Source organism: Notamacropus eugenii, chromosome 4, assembly GCF_028372415.1.
Source record: "Notamacropus eugenii isolate mMacEug1 chromosome 4, mMacEug1.pri_v2, whole genome shotgun sequence".
NCBI lineage: Eukaryota > Metazoa > Chordata > Mammalia > Diprotodontia > Macropodidae > Notamacropus > Notamacropus eugenii.
The window spans coordinates 205,637,068-205,658,823 of NC_092875.1; the positions used below are offsets into that span (position 1 = coordinate 205,637,068).

At 38.2% G+C, this 21,756-nt stretch overlaps 1 protein-coding gene across 5 annotated transcripts in view; it reads left to right on the forward strand.

The window, feature by feature from the left end:
* MBP (myelin basic protein) overlaps positions 1-21,756 on the forward strand; it is a 218,754-nt gene that overhangs the window by 182,397 nt on the left and 14,601 nt on the right. For 4 of the 5 annotated variants that reach the window (XM_072604068.1, XM_072604073.1, XM_072604072.1 and 1 more), the window contains exons 5-7: positions 20,292-20,396; positions 21,343-21,378; positions 21,681-21,713. In XM_072604068.1, coding sequence (XP_072460169.1) covers positions 20,292-20,396; positions 21,343-21,378; positions 21,681-21,713 — 174 coding nt within the window. The remainder of the gene's footprint in view (positions 1-20,291; positions 20,397-21,342; positions 21,379-21,680; positions 21,714-21,756) is intronic. The other variant, XM_072604070.1, reaches the window with a different exon arrangement.

The following is a 21,756-nucleotide window of genomic DNA, read 5'->3' on the forward strand; positions in this document are numbered from 1 at the left end:
TACATCTACACATACATTTTTCCTCTCCTCTTTTCTTAAAATGTGGCTGATTTAGAAGCAAGCCTTCAAATCAGTGTTTCTTGAGCATCTATCTTGTTCTGGAATGCACTCTCTCCTCACCTTTGCCTCATTGAATCAATGGAACAGAATGGTACCACTCAGTACTACCCCACTGAACAAAGCCTTTTCTTATTGTTGTTACCACATGGGTTCTTGAAATTACTTTGTCTCTGCTTAGTATTTCTTGATTTGTGAACTAGCAGCTTACTAGGTTTGCTTTAGGACACAGGCTGCTTCATTGTGTACCACAGTGCTCTGCAAATAATAAGTAGTATGCATTTGATAAATGTTTATTGAATTAACCTGTTAAACAACGGCGTTTCTTCCCCAAATTAAGATTTGCCAAACCCTATACCAGACTGGAAGGAGGCAAAAATGGTTAGACATCATGCTGGTGATTTCTAAATCACTAGTTCGAGCCCACCTCCCTCCCCAACCTTCCCCCAGGGCTCCACAAACTTTCATCCTTTTCTGTTCTGAGTCCTGGCAGCCAGTTGTTTCCGTATATTTCCCCTGATTTAGCCCTGAAAACTATGGAGTTTTCTTTTCTTTTTTTTTTTTCACTTTTACCAATTCCTAATGAGATAAAAAGACTTCATAAACTTTAACCAGACTACCTGCCAGTAATCTCTCTGACTTCCTGAAGATCTTATTATCTATACATTTTGGCACCTATCATCTTCTTAGGACCACAGGATCACATATTTAGAGCTTTAAAAGACCTTAGAGGCCATGTAGTCGAATTCCTTAATTTTACAGATAGGGAAGCTGAGGTCCAGAAAGGTTAAGTGACTTGCCCAAGATCATCCAGGTCCTCTGACTCCAGATCTAGCACTGATTACCTGGCTCCATGTTGCATCTGCTCTTGAGACCATCTTATTAATTTTTCATATGAATGCATTTGTCCTGTCTTGCCAACTTGCTCCTTGAGGTCCAGGACCATATGACCAGATGATTCCTATGATTTAAGATTTTTTCTCTCATTTTTACAAAAAAAAGGCCCAAATCTTTAGAGAAGGTATCAAAAGACAATCAGGACATCATAAATAAGCAGATTTCCTGTCATAATTTAAATCTGTTGTATCTGGTCTGGCTTGTACCAAAAAAAAGTGGAAAAGCTACCCTCTTGTCTCTCATACAGTATGAAAAGTTGTCATTTCCACTCTCCTCAGTCCTGATTTATCCAATTTCTCTATGATTTCCTCATAAGACCCTTTTAAAAAAAAACAACATCTTTTTGGTTGTTTGCTCTGAGCCCTCGGTACGATGCTTTATTTGCAGGGACATAGACAAGGCAGTTTTCTGACAAAGGCTTGTCCTACTGGGCCTCACTCTCATCTAGATTATAATGTGTTTCCTAGAATCTTTTTAAAACAACAACCCTGCATTGCTAAGTCATGTTTACTTTTAAGAACAGTACGACAGATCTTTGCTTCCACAAAATCTCTCCTACCCCATCCTACGTTTTGTGTTTGTATATGAGCTTTGTTTTACATAGAATTATAAAATTTTAGAGCTAGAAGGAAGCTTAGAGGTCCAACCCCCTTACTTTGCCCAAGAGGAAACTGAAACGTGGAGGAGCTTGAGTGACTAGCCTATGGTCCCACGGGTAAGTGACAAGCTGAGATTGCCAGGATTCTAACCCAATTCTCTTGAGTGACAGTGACTTCTTTCCACTATATACTATGCTTTTCTCTCATTCTTTTTCTTACATGAGTTATCTGGGCCTTCTCAAGAATTTTATGACTTGGTTTGAATGGATGCCCAAAGCATATTCTTTACATATTCTTAATATAAATGCATAAATATATTTTGAAGCCAAAGTAAAATGACAGTGGAGCCATCGGCCCTTTGAGGTTACAAACTGGCCATACTCCTCTACTGATATATATAATTGAGATGTGACTTACATGTCTCAACAAATAATAAATGATTTCTGTGTACAGAGCACTTTGCTAGGCACTGGGGGAAATCCGAAATTCAGATTAGTCACAGAACCTGTTTCATGGAATTTATACTCTAGTAAAGAACAAGGCCTGAGTTCAAATACAGTCTCAGATATTTCTGGACAAATCACTTAACCCTGTTTGCCTCAGTTTCCTCATCCGTAAATGAACTGGAGAAGGAAATGGCAAACCATTCCAGTATCGTAGCCAAGAAAATCCCAAAAGGGTACATGAAGAGTCGGACATGACTGAAACAACTAAGGAAATACAAGGAATAAGGCATAAACAACAAGTATTTATTATTTGCTTACCATATGCTTGGCACTGTACTAGGAACTAGGGATACAAGTACAAAAAATGAAACTACTAGTCCCTTCTGGAAGGGAGCTCACATTCTAATTGGAGGGACAAGTTGTTGTTGGATGTGTCTGTCCTTCATTCTCGAAGAGGATATGACATCAAAATGATGACATGACTTGCAGTTGACTTTGATTTGAGTGAGGGAGGGCTGTGCAAGGTCACTGACCTCACTTTCTTCTCCTGAGCCATCTGGGTCCAGTGGTCTGATATTCGTCAGGATGACTGGAGAAGGCCCAAGATGCAATGGGATATGGAGGGACAAGTACATATGGAAAAAAATATATGCATATATACACAGAGAGAGAGAGTGCATTAATATAAAGTGAATAAATACATATATACAAAGTTATTGATTACAGGGTAATTTCGGAGGAAGGGTATTTGCAGTTGGACAGATCAGGAAGGGTTTCATGTAGAAGATGGTTCTTTAGTTGTGTCTTAAAGGAAGAGAGGGACTCCATCATGTGGAGGGAAGGAGGAAGTACGTTCCAGGCATGTTGTATACAAATACAAATACAAAGGCATGGAGACTGGAGATGGGGTATTATATATAATGTGTGTTTCATTATATAATTTACTAAAGAGTACATCATGCTTCTAGTTGGGTCTAAATTGTCTCTCATATACATTCAGGATGGGGATGGGAAGGGTAAATTTTACCTGTGACTCCTCTCTGAAATTACCAGTGCCATATAAGGATCCAAGGTACCAAAAAAAGATCGGGGAAAGGAATAGCATTTGAGTTGGGTTTTCAAAGTTGGGTAGGAATTTGAAAAGCAAAATGAGAGTGAAGAGAATTCATTCATTTATTTCAATGTAACCAGATAAATCAATACCCACCTTAAACTTTGAAAAATGGAGACTTCTTTAGCTTCCCTCCCGTCTAGATGTGGTTCATAGTGAACTTGGTGTGAGATTTTCGTTGATTTCTAGAGACAGAGGAGAGAAGCAGGTGACTGCCCATCTGATGGATAACATGCTGCCCTAGCTCTGTGTTTATTAAGAGAGTATTTCTAAATGACTCATCTTCAGCAAAATAATTCTGTTAAAGAAAAAGCTCATCTCAGGCAGAGAAGGAAATATAAATGCTAAAAGATATGAATTTGACAAGGATTTTTATGACTTTCTAACAAGTTTACAGGGAGTATTTGCTTATGATTCGATTTCCTTTGGCCATATTCTTTGCTCTTCCCTTCTCACGCATGTACACTCACAGACCAAGGGCAAAGAGTCCGAACAGATGGGATGAAGTTAGGAATATTATATGCATGGAAATCAAAGCTTTTTCTGTACTTGAGCTAAATCCAGAGGGAGGAGAAAGAATCATCAAAGAACTTGATTTCATGTAAAACCATCAAGTTTCAAACGTTCCACTTGGAATTTCCTTCTATCACCTGAACCAGGGCAGCAATATTCAGAACTCCTCCTCTTTATCTTCTATAGGCAGGCTTCTGATCCTCATCACTGCTCTTCAACAAAATAATGACAAAATCCTTTTTCAACGGATCCTTTTAGCTGCAGATTGAGATGCATAAGAGTGCAGGGTGTTAGGATGAAACACTGGAGCATTATTTCTGAAAGCAGAAGATGTGAATTCAGATCCTGCCTCTAACATTCAGTCTCTGGTGTGAATGCTTACTCTCTTATGAACCTAGGCAAGTCATTTTCTCTCTATGAGCTAACGTAGATGAACTCTAAGGCAGCTTCTAGCTCTAAATCTTATTGTAATCCTGGTTCAGGAGAAGTATATTTACTCTGAAATCCTTAACTTCGAAATTCTACTTTCTGACCACAACTTTCCATCCTTCTACTCTCTCCCTTATACCAGACCCACTCTTCTTTCATGTTGTATCCTCCAAGTCTTTAATCTATCTCCAGTCTCCTAATCTATTTCCATACTTAGTCACTGCCACATAATCTTCCACAAAATGCCAAACTAGAATACAATCATCAGGAGGGCAGGAACTGTCTTCTTTACTTTTATTTCACTGCCAGCACTTCTCATAGTATTCTGCACCTGACAGACACTTTGAGAAAACTTTTGTTGAATTTAATTACTTGAAATTGAACTGAAATGAGGGATAGAGAGAGGAAAGGTAGACAAAAAGAGACAGAGAGAGAAAAGGCAGAGACATAGAAAGAAGAGAGAGAGAGACAGAGAGAGGGAGATATGTCTATTCTCCAGGTAATGGCTTGTCAAACAGTACCAGTGGAAGTGTTTTCCCCAAATGTAGAAGAAACCTCTAGGCTAGACAACAAAGCTGGCTTAGCTTGAAAAGACAAAAGCAATGATGCTTCAGAATAGGACTATAGATTCTTGAGCCGCTGTTATACTTCCAGCCTAGGCAAGATAGGGAGATTCTGTTTCCAACAGAGGTAGAGAGTTAAAGATACCTATAAATCACAGATATTTATCCATTATATACACATATGTATATTTACGTACATACACAGACATATTGGACTAGATTTCAGGGCATGACACAGGGCAAATAAGCAAAGGCATGTTACCAATCCAGTTAGAAAATTGGTTAACATTTAGGTTCTCTGATACAGCATGCTTCTGTTGACAGATCATGAAGTAACATTCCAATTTCAGGCAGAATCTGAAGATTCACCTGTGTATTTCTTTAGGGAATGGATGTGAGACTGCCTGTTTAGAAAGAATGAAAAAAAATCATCCTTTTAGTTTTATTCAGCTCTGGAAGGGTCAAAGGAAAAAAATAGTTGTATCATACAGAGTAGAATCTTCTCTGAAATGCAAATTCTAAACCGCCTGGACTTCACCGGAAATAGCTCACCCTCTCCCCTGGGGCATCATCTTAGAAATTGCTTGGTCAGCAATTTTACAATTGCTGCCTCTAAAAATCATTTACTCCCAGAAATAAAATTATGGCAGAAAAAGACAACACACTAGAACCATGTTGTCTAAATAGTTTATTTATTTGGTTACAACCTTAATTTCCTAGTGGTTCAGTCTAGTCTTACAGGAAAAATGTGGAGGAGGCAGGTGGTAGAAGGGTCTAGTCTAGAAATAGCCTATTGGCTGCACTCTGGAAGACTCAGAACCCTCTCAGCCTGCTTTCACGTTTCTGCCTTGGAAAGTTTGAGATGGTGATATGATATGATGTGACGTGATACTGCTTTATCCTCTGGACCCTCGTCTTCCATATTGCTCATCTTTTTCACCTTCAATTCCCTCTTGATATATTTTAGCCTGTTCTACACAATTCCAAAATAATTTGAATTATTTTTAAAAGGGAAGAAAAAGATAGAAAAAGACCAACTGAGCAAATCACGTTCTGCCTGTGAAAATGGAATATTATTGAATGGTTAGAAAAAGCAAGTATGAGGATTGTAAAGAAATACAAAAAGACTTATGAAATGATTCAGAGTTAGAAAGACTGACAAAAACAGCATATGCTTGGATTGCAACAGTGAGACTTAGCAAGTGCAGACTATGAAGAGAGCAGCAAATGTCATTATTATTATGATTTTGTTAAAAGTTTGTATTTTTTTTCAAATACAACTATCTCAAAGGCTGTTGCACTCTGTGACCTGGAAGGTCCTTTCTGGGTCAGAATTTGTAATTCAATGGGGAGGAGTCCCTTGATAAAGAGAAGAGACACACAAGAAATTTCCTCAAAACTTCTGTCATTGATACAGATCAGTAACTCATCTGTAATTTAATATTGGAGTATTATTTGGGGCAGTGAGATACCAAGTGACTTGTCCATAATCCCTCAATAGCCTTGAGTTTCAGTCTTTTCATCTTGTGAGCCCCTGTACCATCCAACTACAAACCTTCCAACTCAGAGACAATGGACTGGGTCTTCTTCTTGTGCTGGAATAGACACAACTATGTCTCCCCTCCACTATGGTAAGGATGGAACAAGCTTTTCCCTCCCCCTACCCCCATGCCCAATAAGATTTGAATATTGTAGACCTTATTCATTATAAAACAAATGAGGCCCTGAGTTTTCTCTACAACACATGTAACAATTTTATCACAAAATAAATTCCCATGTATCACGCAGAGTAGAATTTTCTGGCATTGTCTATTGAAAAAATTAATAATACAGAATCCAAGGATCTTGGAGGTAGAAATAACCTTAGATCACACATAGTACAACCATTGCCTGCACAAGGATTCCTTTTAAAATATTCTGGCCTTTTGTGAGGGAGATCCTACTACCTCCTGAGGTTGCCCATTACACCTCTGAATAGTTGTAAACATTAGGGAAGAAATTTTCTTTACATCAAGTCTACATTTACTTCTTTAAAAATTCCACCCACTGCTCTTAGCTCTGTCCTTTGGCACCAAGAATAAATCTGTCCCTGAGACAACCTTTCAGAAATATAAAGACAGATACCACGTCCCTCCTAAATCTTCTTTCCTCCAGGTGTAACACTCTGCCTCCTTTAATTGGCCCTCCTTTGGAGACATCTCACTTCTCCACTCCTTGCAATTTGGATTCTAATCCTTGTCCAGTTCTCATATTCCTTGACCTCTGAAGCCATTGCCATCCTTCATTACTCCCTCCTCCTGTCTCTTCTTTCCTCTGTTGGCTTGTCTAACCTGGATCTCTCCTCTAGGGTTCTCCTAGCTGTCTGTCTGTTGTGTCTCCATCCCCTTCACTAGTTCCTCATTTCCTCCCCACCAAGCAAAGCAAAAAAATCAGTTCTCCCCAAGGTTCTGATTTCCATTCTCTTCCAACTTCAGCTTTTCTCTCTAACACTTTGCCTTGATGATATATGCTTCCATGAATTCAATTATCACTTTTGCAGAGATGACTCCTCTCCCTATATATAACCATTTCTAGTCTTTCACCAAAATTCCAATCCTGATTCTCTAATTATTGCTAGATATCACCTAGATTTCCCATCAACTTCTCAAACTTATATACAAAACCAGCCTTATTATATCCTTCAAAGGTGTCCCTCCTCCAAATTTCCCTATTCTTCTGAACATATCATCATCCTTCCCCATCATCCAAGTTAGTGTCCTCCTTAGGATAACCTAGACTTTGCCAAATTCCCTATATCTAATAAACAGTTGCTAAGTCCTATTGACTTTACTTTCACAATATTCCCTCGTATCAGTTTCTTTCTCTATGTTCACACCACCCTACTTCAAAACCTTTCATTTCAACAATTACAAAACAGTCTTATAATTGATTTCCCTGTCCACAATCTTTCCTCAATTCAGTCTGTTCTCTACATGGCTGCTCAAACAATGTCCTAAAGCACAGGTCTGAGCAGATCACTCATCTTCCCCCAAACCTTCTGTTTCCGAGATAAAAATAAATAACTCCACTGACTTGATCCCAAGGCCATTGAAAAACTGCGTCCAATCTACCTTTCCAGACTTGTTTGACATTGTTCCATTTCAGCCAAACGAAATGGAAATAGTTTCTCCTCCGTTAATTCACACAAGCTATTTCCTCATTCTTGGAATTCATTCTTTCCTCGTCTTTATCATTAGGCCAGCTAGATGTCACAGTGGATAAAGTACTGGGCCTCAAGGCAAGAAGTTCAAATCTGGCCTTAGATACTTAGGTGGGTGACCTTGAGAAGGTTGTTTTTACCCTATTTGCCTCAGTTTCCTCATCTGTAAAATGAACTGGAGAAGGAAATGGCCAACCACACTAGTATCTTTGGCAAGAAAACCTCAAATGTCATCATGAAGAATCAGAAACACCTGAACAACAAGAAAAATCGTTTAAAATCTTTATCCTCCTTCCAGACTCAAGGTAGGTACTGCATACTCATTGAATCTTGCCCCAATCTCTCCAGTTATTACTATTTTCTTCTTCCTCAAATCACCTAGTACTTATCTCTACAAGGATTTTATTCACCCCCTCTTCCTTCTAAATTTAACCTCCTTGGGGACAGAAGGAGGTTTGTTTTCATTTTTGTCTTTGTCATTGTATCCCTAGCACTAGTGCAATGTATTATACATAACAGAAGTTTTATAAAAGTTTGTGGAATTAAATTGAATTCCAGGGGTAGTGATGAATTTGCACTGCTAAAGCGACAGTTTAAAGCTGGAAGAGACTGATTATTTAATCAAGCTGACTCATTTTACCAAGAGAAAACTGTGGCCCAGAGTCCGGAGACCTGGGTTCAGATGTCAGCTACCACACTTACCACATGTATAACCTCTGGCAAGCTCCTTCGTTTTTTCTGAACTTCAGTTTTTTAAGATGGAAATAAGAAGATATGTACTATCCACCTCTGAAGCAGGTGCTCTGGAAGCTTTTAAATACTACATCACTGTGAATTGCCATTTATCTGTATTCTCGATTCTGTCATTCTCTTTTTCCTGGGCTTTACATGAAAAGTCAAGTCATTTATTCCTTACAGGCATCATCCTTATGCCCTTTCTTGATTTTTTTAAACTATATCTTCATTTCAAATTGGTACCATTCTGTGCAAGGCTACAAATCGAGAATTCTCGAGCATAAGTGGCATAAGTCGCAATCTTCCTATCGGAAATGAGGTTCCCACTGCTCCAACTGGTTTAGTTTTTTCATATATCTACAACAATAAATTTCATAGCTCTGAACTTCTGGAAGTCAGTGTGAGGGAGCAGAAAAGGTTTGGAGAAAGAAGACTCAGGTTGAAGCCCAGCTTTTCTATTTACTACCTGTGTGAACTTGGGTCTTTCTTAATCTTAGGGCTTCATACCCAATCTATTCTGTTACTTAGCTGCTTGTATATTGTTCATGCCATTAAACTGAACTCCCTGAGAGCAGGGACTGGCTTTGCCTTTCTTTACATCCTCAGTGCTTGGCACGTGGGAGACACTTGACAAATGTTTGTTGAGTGACTGCCTAAGTAATAATCGAAGACCATAAATTGCAAACATCTGCTGACAGAGGGATTGTTCTCCCCTAAAAGTTACCTATACCAGTAAAATAATGGGTTTAGTCCCTATGCTGAAGTGTAAAGGATTGTTTCCTGAAGGATATAAAGAGTAATCATTTAATGATCCCATGTTAAGGATATTCTTTGTAATATCCAACCTCAAAACTTCCCATTGCTGTTTTAAATCACAGTAGGATTAACGAGAAAGAAGAGCCTCTCCCTGGCTCCTACTTCAATCAATCAAGAAGAACTTATTAATCACTGACTACAAGCTAGGTGGTACAGTGGCTAGTCCTTAAACAAAGTCTTCAAAATGGTCGTAAGTTGGGAAACCCTAAATTTAGTAGAAACTCAATAACCAAACATATCTGTGTGTATTTAATTACCAGTGCTTATCCAAATAATTAGATGTTTATGTTTTTAAAAGTAAAGAAAAAAATTAAAACTCCATTATTATCCAATAATTTAATTTATTAGTTTATAATTAATTAAAATATATTTAATATATGTATGCATTAAATTACATTAAATCATAATTATGTATCATATAAATTAAATTATATAGTCTAGATATTACAAATAATTAAAGTTAAAATAATATATAAATTAATTTATCCAATAAATTAATAACTTCCATAGCTAAATGAGTGATTACTTCTCTTTAATCTGTAAGAGAAAATTCAGTTTCCAGTTTTACATTTTAACCCAGGACAGGTCACTAAAATGGAGCTCAAGGAAAAAATAATGTTTTCCTCTCATTCCTTCCCACCAGCTTGTATGATCAGGCAACCAACGAGTCACTTTACTACGGAGATCTGTAGAAAGATGATGTAACTCCCACTATTTAAATCACATGAATCTCTCCCAGATTAATCAAGTCCTGTGGGAGTACATCAAACTTCTTGGAAAGCCCTTATTACAATGGACTAAGGAGAGCATGCTAGTTAGCAATGTATAGAACACATTTAAAAAAATTTTTTTAGACAAATACTAAAACTTAAATACATAATAAGGAAAGAAAAAGAAATTTGATAAATTTAAATATAAAATAAGAAAAGAAAAACTTTGCACATGTACAGCAGAATATAGAAGACAATTCAGAATATATAGCAATAACTTCTCATTTCAAGAAAGCCTATATATTAAATACTGTGTATTGTGTTGAGAACTGTCCATCTTTTCCTTACTTCCTTGTAGGTTTTCTTTTGTTCTCTGATGTACACTTTTCACTTTGTTCTTTTCTCCTCTTCCTTCTTTCTTCCTGCCACCCAAGGCTACATCTGAGCATGGATATATTTATATATAGGTAGGACACATTTTTGACATGATTATCTTCCCTAGGGTACCCACGTTTATAAAATATGTCAAAAAAGCACCAAAGGGTAAAAGAACAATTAGATCCCAGAGTTCCATGCCTGATGCTCCCAGGCACTGGCTTTGTGACCTTGGCCTTCTTCTCTCTGTTTCTTCTCAGTTTCCAAATCTATAAAATGAAGATGATAATTCCTGCCACCAGCACCTCTTACCTCGCAGGGCTTCTGTCTAACAAACAGGATGATGTACATGAAGTGTCATAAGCTATAAACCATAATACAAACATAAGGTACTATGATTATAATACATTCTGTTATCTAACATGGAAAAACAATAGAAGAATTCCAATTAAAAAGAAAATTAATATGCAGATCACATGATTATCAAACTTCAGTAAACTAGAATACAATACAATGCAATTAACACTGACATTACCAAACACAATTTAGTCTCTCTTTTGTGATATTAGCAAAATGCTTCGTTATCCTCCAGATTACTACAGGGTTTTTATTTGGAAGACCCTCTATCATTATATCTTAGCAGCATCACTTCCCCCTCTAGACCTCAGTTTCTCTCCTCTGTAAAATGAGTAGATTGGACTAGATAAGTCTCTGAGGTCTTTTTCAGGTCTTATAGTCTATGAATATGAGACAGAGTGCTGGTTAATAGGAAGCATTGGTTAGTTCAGTGACAGATAATAGTTTACTTTAATTCACATGAGCCTTCAAAGACTTTGGAACCTATTCAGGCAAATTTCAGGTTTAATCATAGCTACATCAGAGGTTCGGTAGAACGATTATTGTTACGTTGTCTCTTCCTTCTCATTCATTCAACACCATTAATTCCTTAGAAGAAAGGGGGGGCCTATAGACCAAAAGATGGCTGAGAAGGAAGGGAAAAATAAATTGAAAACTTTACTGGACCACCTTTTGGAAGCCACAAATCTATGAATATTGTCTGGACACCATGTGTGCAGAAATGGTGTGAGGGTGAGATGCCCATGATTCATATGCTTTTTTCCTTTCATTCCTTTTTTGTCTTCTGTTCTTGCTTCCTTCTTCTTCCTTTCCTTCTCTTTCCTTTTTATTTTTTACCTTTCTTCTTTCTCTTTCCCTTCTTTCTATCAGCTTAATTGTGGGTTCCAAGAGAAGGATTTCAAAACTATTCTGTTCCCTCACATGAAATCGAAGAAGTTCTTGGTCCTCTTCTCCCTAACATAGAAATCCCAAGAGCAGTGGCTATTAATCTTTGCTGAATGCTTTCATTTTTGAGAAGTCATGAAAGGCTCATTGGATATACTGTTTTTAGTCAAATTCTATTTTTTATTAAGGAATCCCAAAGCCTTGTTCACAGTTCAACTCATACTGTCCAAAGGAATTCATTTCCATGTCATGTTAAGGGAATGCGAATCTGCCATTAGTTAAAAAGTGAAGAATTCACTTCCCCAAAGCAACTAGAGAGAAAATAAGATGAGAATCTCTTTTTGATGCCTTCTTACTTAATATAAAACAAATCAGAAAAAGAGTGGAGAACAGCTCCCCCTCCTGGTGAAGAGCATTATCTCAGGCTGAGAGCAAAACAGGGCAACTGAGAGCTTAGCTCTTATTTCCAACAGAAATCTCTTTGGATTCCTTCAACAAATGTCTCTTCTTTAAATGGCATGTTTTAAATCTTTGCAGGTTCTTATATTATGCAATCAAGGAGTTCTGCATGGGACTAAAAACTTTGGGGGCCAAGGAAAGTTGGGTTTGACTTGACCAACCCAAACAAAGGTCCCTTCCAACTCTGAAAGGCAGAAAGTTTGAGACTTAGAAGGGCCAAAGAGACTATCCAGGTCAATCCCCACATCTCACATGGCAGCACATCCAGGTCCCAAATCATGAACTGCTTTGTCTAGGGTCACAAACATAGCAAGCAGCAGAACTGGGTTTTAAGCTGAGGTTTTCTGCTTTTCTTTCCACGTAATATTCTACCTCCTCATATAATTCACTTCCAGGTTAGAAGACAACCTCCATGACCAAAAGCCCATACAAATCTCACTCAGCAGTGAGGGTCTCTTGCTTCATCCAGCTGTATGAGAAGGGGATTGCGTTAATTGTTCTAGAGATTCTCTCCCGGTCAATATTTTTTATGATTACTTCTATTCAGAATATACAAACCTAGTCCTCAAAATTATCCAGATATTGAGTTTCTATCTCCAGACTAAATCCCTCAGCTTTTTTCATTTCTTATTTTTGTTACTCTAAAGCTTATAATCTATTTAATTCCTTTGATCTTCCATCAGAGAAAAAATAATTCAGCTAAACTGTTTTAGGATTTTCAGTTAAAAAAAAAAAAAAGTAACCCCATATCAAGCAGAAGAAGAGGAAGCATTTAGTTAATTAAACACATCTCTCAGCACTGACCTAAAAATGCTTAATCAGAGAATTAGGGAAGTTCTTCCTTCAAGGAAAACTTCAAAACTTTGTAAAACAAAGACTCGCTAAATAATGTTGATGGATTTTTTTGTTTTGTTTTGACATAGTAAACAGGCCACCAACAAACATCCAAAGCCCCCTACGATGCACATTCTCAGAAAAGTTATACAAGTCTGAGAGCCTGGGTGGCTCACCCTGCATATCACTTTCTACTTCTGTCTGTAACCCGAAAGGATGCTCCTTCCCCTTAGTCATTTGGTGTCCACATTGCCCATTGTCTTTGACTAAATTATATTACCCTTTAGTGTGGCCTTCATTTGCATCACTGTAATCACTATTTATGTTCTTTTGGTTGTGCTTAAGGTGCTCACTCAGCAATTCTTCACTTTATGCAATTTCCCCAAACTTTCTCTGAATTCTCTGTAGTCCCTTATAAGCTCAAAAAGCACCCATTAAGGCAACTTCTTTCCAGCCAAAAATCAGTGGGCCTATGTACTATAATTCATTTAGTCACTTCCACAGAGCTTACTTCAAACAGCTGCATTTCAAAAAGTGATACTTTCAATTATTTCAAAGTGTTCCTTGGATGGAATTCTAACCCTGGGAAAACCTAAGAAATGGGCAAAGTGTGCCTTTGACAATTTTTTCCTCCTTTTTCCAACTCTGGCCTCTCCGCTGTGTTCTCTAGGGGTCCAATCCCTTCAGTTCTGGGAAAGCAAAGTGAGAAATTCCTCTCTAAGCGGCTAGAAATTTCCCTCCCAGTACAGTGTGCAACCCAGAAATAGGGAAGCACTGAAAAATGAAGCAGGGAAAAGACTGTTGTGGGAAAAGAGCCTTCAAGTCCAAAGGTGGATTGGAATGCTTGGAGAAGTGGTGTTGGGCTCTGTCTCCTTGGAGAACTTGTTGGGTATGTTACACAGTGGGCTTCTTTGGGATCTGAGTTAGACTAGATGGCATACGAGGACCCTTCTGACTCTTCAATTTTATGACTCCGTGATAAGTCACCCCAAGGGTACAATTTCCTCTGCCTGTGCCTGCCGTAACTATGAATGGAATTCAGCTGAGCAGAAAGTCATGTATTTCTTTTCTTAGAAAGGTGCTTGACCCCCTCAAATAACTTCAACATAGTAATGTCATCTTGCCCGAATTCATTCTGAAAATGAAGCCATTCATTGCCAGGTAGGTGCTAGTTTAGGACTATTAAGGGAAGTTGAGTTATGACTTAATGGCATACCTTCAGCTAAAAAGCTTTGAAACGGGACTGAAATAGTCCCATTGGCTGAGTTCATGCACCCTAGCAATTATCCCACAGTACTAAACATGGCACTGACAGACATTTCTTTAAGCTGGGTATTGGGGCCAAATGAAGATGCCCTCATAATTAGTGGACATTCTTGTTCTATCTGCTAAGGGTAAATTCCTTAACTCCTCTCTTGGGTTCACCACCTCTTATTAAGGCATACAAAGGAACAAATAAGTAGGACCTATTTGAGAACCTGTGAAAGGGCACCAGATGGAAATGTTGCTAAATTACTATTTTAAACTCCTCAGCTACCACTCGGGGTGCTCTCTCCACAATCTCTGCTTCCTATTTCTGGCTACAGAATGATGGTTCATATTCTCTATAGACCAAACAGAAGTATAAATTAAAATATTAACAAAAAAGAACAACAAGAATCCCTCTTATTCCAGTCTGCCTACTTACGTCAAGCAAAATTCTGTACAGCCAAGTTCCAGTTGGGGATAGATCCATCGAGCTTCCTGTAATAACGTTACATCTGTGTTTCTTCTTTTTATATTCTAAGATGTGTATCTACAGTGATATAATCAATCTACTGTATGTATGAGGCACAATTCTGAGAGCCGAGATTGGTCAAAAATGGACAAAATATTTAAAGAATTCCCATTCTCAAAATATCACATTCCTTCAACCAGGATTTGTTGATTACTTCCTGAACACTCAGCCCTTTGTACAACACAGAAGTAGTGCAGAGAAATGGATAGATAAAGTACTGGCCTCAGTGGAAGGTCCTGGGGTTTAGTCTCAGGTCAAACATGGGGAAGTAGCTCAGTGCCTGAAGCAATCCTCTTAGACCATACATTGGAAAGAAGTTATATACCTTTATCCAAGGGGGGAATTTTCATATCAATTAAATCACAGGTTTCTCACATATGCACATCTATCTAACATGAATATGTTATAATAATTACATAATAAATATATTGGGTATGTTATGTATTATAACATGTATATGTTATATGCCATGTATGGTATATAATATATGTGCATTATGTATTGTGTACATTTCATAACATATTACATTTGTTTACTATCTACATCTATATATTTACAGGACTTTTTTATTTTACTTATGAAGGGAGTTCCTGGTGAGAAACTTCCTCCATTAATGTATAACCTTTCTGAAAATTGTTATTTTTGAGACTGATCTGAGAGGTTACATGACTTAATATGACTCAGGGTCACACAGCCAATACGTATCAGAAGCAGGACTTAAAATGTAGAGGGTTGGGGAGGGGTCTCCCTGACTGAGGCCAGCTCTTCGAGCCATTATACCATTTTTTATCTGTCCATCATAAGAGTAAAAAGATCACTGAATCTGGGATCACAGGGCTTAGGTGTAAGTCCCAGCCCTCTCATTTACCACCTCTGAGCCTCATTTTCCTCAGATGTGATGTTTCTTACACTACTAGATCATTGGTTATTGTGAAGATCAAAAGGAATGATGCCTGTAAAGTACAGTGTAAAAATACATAACACTAAGTGTTATGTGAAGTCAGCTGTCTTATTATTATGTAAGTATACATGCAGAACTACATATTATACATATATATATGTATATATATGTACACCCCAGAACTGTATCCTGAATTCTGACTCTCAGTTTTTTAGCTAGAAGAATTGAAATAAAAGCAAATAAAATAACAGCATTTCCACATGTATGTACATTGAAAGATCAAGTTTTAGTGTGACTGCAGGAATCTGCAACCAGTCATTAACATTACAAAGCCATCAGCCAGCACTCATTTTCATGCCCCTCTGATTGATATCAGTACTGGTGATATCAAGCATCATTTTCCATGTTCATACATTATATTATTTTACTCTTTATGCAAATTTATTCTAAAGGTAGGAATACATTATTATATCAACATTCTTTCTCCTTTCCTCCCTCCTGTCTCTCCCCCTTTTCTCCCTCTCTATGTTTTTCTCTCCCTCCCTTTCTGTCTCTGTCTCTCTGTACCTTTCTCTGTCTCTCTTACTCTCCTTTCTGTCTTTTTCTCTCATTTTTAAGATATTTGTTTACATTTCATCAAAAGCTGGGTGTGATTCATCATGGAATGATACTACCTTGACTCAAAAGCTTGGAAATAATTTTCAGTATGTAGATAAATTGAGAACTCAGAATGCCTCCTATTTTCTTAGCCTCTCCAACATACTTTATGAGATAATAAATTGCTTCCTTTTTAAGCATACATTAATTCTTTCAGACCACGGGGCTAGTGTTTGGTAAATAACTTCTCTGGGCACACTTTCCAGATCCTAAGAGCTGGAGAGCTTTGAAGAGAATCATTTCCCAGCAGCCCCTAGCCTCGTTAGCTGAAGAGCTCTTGCTATTTTCCATGTCAGTCTGTTATCTGAAAGTTCTCATTTCTGTAGGAGTCTTCTCTTGAGGAGGTCAAGCACTTTGAATTCAATCTCTGTAATTCCAGTCACACTCCTGTGAGCTGATAATAACAATGCCTTACATTTTTATGGGACTTCATTCTTTTTCAAAGGGTTTTCATGTACCTCATAAGAAGTCAGTGAGGGAGGTAGATATGGGGCATACATTCCTTTTGTTGTGGCCATTTTGTTGGTTGGGAAACAAGACCCTAAAGAGGTTACTATCTTGCTAAGGAGAGAAGGCTAAGGGAGGAAACAGTTCCAGAAGATAATGAGAGAGATAATTAAGCACTAAACTATGTGGTACCAACCATACTTGTTTTAGTTTAGGAGAGAGAACTAGAAGACTCAAGGAAGTTTTCAGGGAGAAAGTGGAGCTGGGCCTTTCCACATGTGCTATCTCCGTCCTATAATCCATGCATCCTACTTCTGCCAGAACAATATTTCTTAAACATAGGTCTTGTTAGGTGGCTAACAGTTTTAAAAGGTTTCTATGACTCCTTACTGCTTCTCAAGTTCTAACTTTTTTTCCCAGCATTCCAGACCTTCCACAATCTTGTGGCACACCCCCTTTCTTTTTAAATTTTTCTTTTTAATTTATGGAATAAAACAAGCATTTCCATAATATAGTACAACAAAAAAGATGATTGTACATGAAACTGCAGTAGGCACACTTCCTTTCTACCATACCTCATCTTTTTCCCTTCCGTGCATTGTATGCTTCAGCCTAACTGGGCAGCTCTCTGCACCACTCCCAACACTCACTTCCACATCTCTCTGCCAGCAGGAATACAATGCTCACTCTCTCCACACTTCCCCATCTTTTCCTGTTGAGCTCCTAGTCATCCTTTAAAGTCCAGCTTGAGCACTACCTTCTTTTCAAAGCCAACCCTTCTTTGTCATATCCCACTTAATACTTTGGTATGTAAATCTCTAACATGTGTATTGTGTAATATTGTAGGTTATAGATGCCTATTTTATCTCCCTCTCTCCAACATGCTTGGAAGGTCTTTGAAGGCTGGGACTCATTATTCTCTAAACTTTGCTTCTCATCTCCTTCCCCTGTCTAGTGTAGTGCTCTGCCCACAGTAGACTTGTAATAAAGGTATGTTGACTGGTTCCATTTGAAGGATAGGCAGATTTAGGATAGGCAGACAGACAAGTGGAATAGATGTTATTTCAAGTATGCAGAAAAACATTAGCAAGGTTGGAAAACCATCCCTTCTTTTAAAAATTAAAAAGGAGGGAAAGGAGAAGAAAAAATTAGCATAACTAATCAGTACATTGATAAAATCCAAATATTCCATACCTATGGATCCCATCTACCCCTACCTACTTACAAACCTGCAAAGGAATAGAGGAAGACATCTTCTCATATCTTTTCCTTGGGGGCTAAACATATCCTTTATACCTTTGCAATGTTCACTTTCATTTGTGTACATTGATAATCATTGTGTACATTATTTTTCTGATTTCATTTACTTTGTCCCATCAAAGAAATAGTTGTTTGAAGAGGAATATGAAACATTCAATCAGGGAGAGTAAGGAATATGAAGAGAAAGTAAGAAAAGCCCCCAGTATGTCGAGTAGACTTCCAATTGGTGAACTTAGGGGAATACAAGGACTGTTCTGCACAGGATGGGCATGCATCAACATTGTTGAAGGAAAGATGTTTATAGATGAGATCACAAATCCATTTGAGTTAGACATATGGATGAAAGTTGGCATTGGAGCTTTGAGAAAATCAAAATCTTGCCTGTAGCAAAACATCCATTTGAAAGAGAACAGATCTCATAAACCTAATGTGAAAAATAAACTCATTAGGAAAAAAATGTTTTTTATTGCATTTTAACACACTTAGAACCAGTAGTTTGACTATACCTCACTGAATGATGGCTATGACAAGTTAACCTGACCTTGTAAGCGAGAGTCTTTCTGTTCTCCTTTTTCTTTTTTCTTACTTGCACATTTATAACATTATCAAGCAGCAGAAAATGTGTATTTATGTACAATTTTGCATGTGAAAGAGAGAAACTAAACAGACTAATAATGCAAAAGAGGGCATGTAAGAGAGAAATAGTTTAAAATATTGCTTACGTAGTACTTGAAGGTTTGCAAAGTTCTTTGCATCTATTATCTCATTTGATCTTCATGGAGGTAGGTGCTCTTTATTCTGCAGATTTTTATTTTACATAGAGAAAACTGAGGCTCAGAGAGCTTAAGTGACTTCCCTAGGGTTGTGCAACTATATAAATATGTGGGACAGGATTTGAACTTCTGGACTCCAGGTCCTAGGCTCTATCGCTTTGCCACCTAGTTGGCATCGAATGTTAATTTAGGTGTGCTTTTACAAGAATTTTGGTGGTTTTTTTCCCTGAACATCATTATATTTTGACTGGACCCTTTATACCGAAATGGAGTATCTTCTCTTTACAGCTACAGTCTAATGGATATGTGATCTTAGAGATGTGGGTAGAGATCACAAGCCAGTCATGTTTTTCCGTTCTTGATCATGTCCTCTTGTACATCTACCACATAAAGCCCACTCGCTCCACTAGATCTTTAGCTCATTTTCTTGACATGGTATAGATCTTAGTGAAATGTTTATGGGATATCTATTGGTTATCCTTTGCTCCCACAGAATGGCCATCTCACCTTTTCTTTTTTTTCTGGTTTTATATTTTGCTGATTTCCTCTTCCTTGCGTTATCTGCTATAGAATTTGTATTACTAACTTCCTTGGTTATTCTCTCCCTCGTAAGTATCTTAAAAGTCTTTGGAACTACTGAATATTGGGAATTTTTATTGTTATCCACAGAACTTATGGATCCTGAAAGAGCAGTAGTTTTCCCTTCTGAATTCATTCTTTTCTTGGCTGTGATGAAGTGATCTCGGTTGGTGACTACCATGTGCCCCCCTTGTTACTGCTGTATTTACTGAGCTAGAAAGTTATGGTTCCCAGTGATCATGAATCTGCCATGGGTCACTCATACCCAACAGTGCTTACATCTTTACCTCCTGTTAAATCAAAATGTGGCAGTTATTGTGCCAAATTGTGCAGACCCCATTATTGTTAGAGCACAAGACATCCATTTCAGTTGACCAAGGCTATTTCATGCTTTGTAACCACTTCAGAGTTAATGGTCTGATACTTCTTTTGTTTTCACTAGTTAGTCAGTGGGTAGCTCCTGGGATGTTTCCTTTCATCAAAGCTGACAGTCTGGATAACAGAGCCATAGCTTTGTGTGCCTTCCTTAACCTTCCTTTGGCCTTAAACAGAATTGCCCTTCCCCTGATCTAACACCGAGGGCTAAGCCACTGTCTGATGCTTTAAATTAGAACTTCAACAGGCGTGGGCCTACCAGCATTGTAAAGCTAAGAGAATGATAGGTCATGTTTTCCATAACATATATTGTAACATGTACACTTCTACGTAATCATGGACAAATGAATGACAATGTCTACCATAAAATAGACCAATGTGTATTATATTTGAAAAAATTGCTTGAACCTGGGACAAAAAAAAAGTTCTGTTTCTTTTCAGGTGTTCACCTAAACCTCTACACTTGCCTTTCTGTGGCTTTCCATTTACGTCCACTTTGTAATATCTTTATGTCAAGCTTTGCATCTTGCATTTCAGGATCTACACCATGCAACAAGAGCTGGCCACTACGGCTCCCTGCCACAGAAGGCTCAGCAGAAGTCTTACGATGACAACCCTGTAGTTCACTTCTTTAAGAACATTGTAAGTTCCTCCTTTGTGTTGGGAAAAGAAAGGCATTTGTTGGGGTAAGGAATTGGCCATTAGATCTCTCTGGGGCATGACCCTTACCTTCAAAGAAAGTCCTGGAACAGATGATTCTGTTGTTGGCAAACCACAAGCAGCATCAAATGCTTTTTACCTTGAGAGTCCTGAGCCCTGACTTTGAAGACGAGATCAGCGTTTGAGACACGTAGCAGTCAGAACTCAAAAGTTCAAGCCCCTCCTTGTTCCATTTTCCATGAACTGATCTTTCTCTGTATTTGGAGAACTTCTATTTGAGACTAAATCACATAAAATAACTTGTGTTTTTAAATTTTACTTTTTAAAATTAATTTTCTGATCTGTGGACTTGTTTAAGGTAGCACAGTGTGTTTCCTTCTCTTGAGCAGATTATTTAAGACATTATTTCATGACTGATTGCTATTTAAAGAATCAAGATGCCACATGATGCTCACGACATTGTGGCCGATCAGTCAGTCAACAAGCATTTATTAAACAGTTACAATGTGCCAGGCATTGTGGATACATAGGAAAACAAAGAAACAATCCCTTCTTTCAAAAAGCTTACAATGCAACAATCAAAACATTTGTTAGAGAAAAATTCCACTGTCTTACAGAAACCCATTGAAATGTTCGTTGGTTTTTATCTGAAACACTTTCTGAACAAATGTTTCTTGGGATACCTTAGAAAGTCATGTAAAGGAATCGCGTTTCTTAAAAAAAAAAATGCCCTCAGTCCTGTAGGTTGTTTTTAGACCTGGGGCAGCCTGGCAGGAAGGTTGGGTTCTCACCCATCTCAGGCATCAGGCACTTCAGGTAGCTCATTGAGATGGTAGCAGCAGCCCAAAGGGCAGTTTCCCAGAAGGTCTGGAGCACTCGCTGGCTCCTTGGTCTCTGCTGCTTCACCTTTCTCTGCATTGCCTTCCAGGTGTCACCTCGGACACCACCTGCCGGACAAGGAAAGGTAAGACATGGTCTTGGAGGGACTGTGGGAGTGAGGGTGGGGATGGAAGGAGCAAACAAAGCTAATTTTTACAAGCCATCCTTTTTCTTTAGTCGTTTCCTGGAAGTTCCTAAAGCAAGTAGGAGAGAGGCTGACTCTCTCTCTCTGTGTCTCGTCTCATCACCAGCCAGAACGTGTGGAAAGGAGTCCAGTGGCCATGTTGTGCTTGCTGGCTGCTGGGCTGTTTGTGTCAGTGGGGTCTTGACAGCCTGTCTCCTCTGTGTTTGTTGACCATGTTACTGTTTCTTTCTCTTCCTGTATAGGGGAGAGGATTATCCCTCAGCAGATTTAGCTGGGTAGGTGATGCCTGCATTTTTCTTTGGCTCCCTCTGCCTGTCT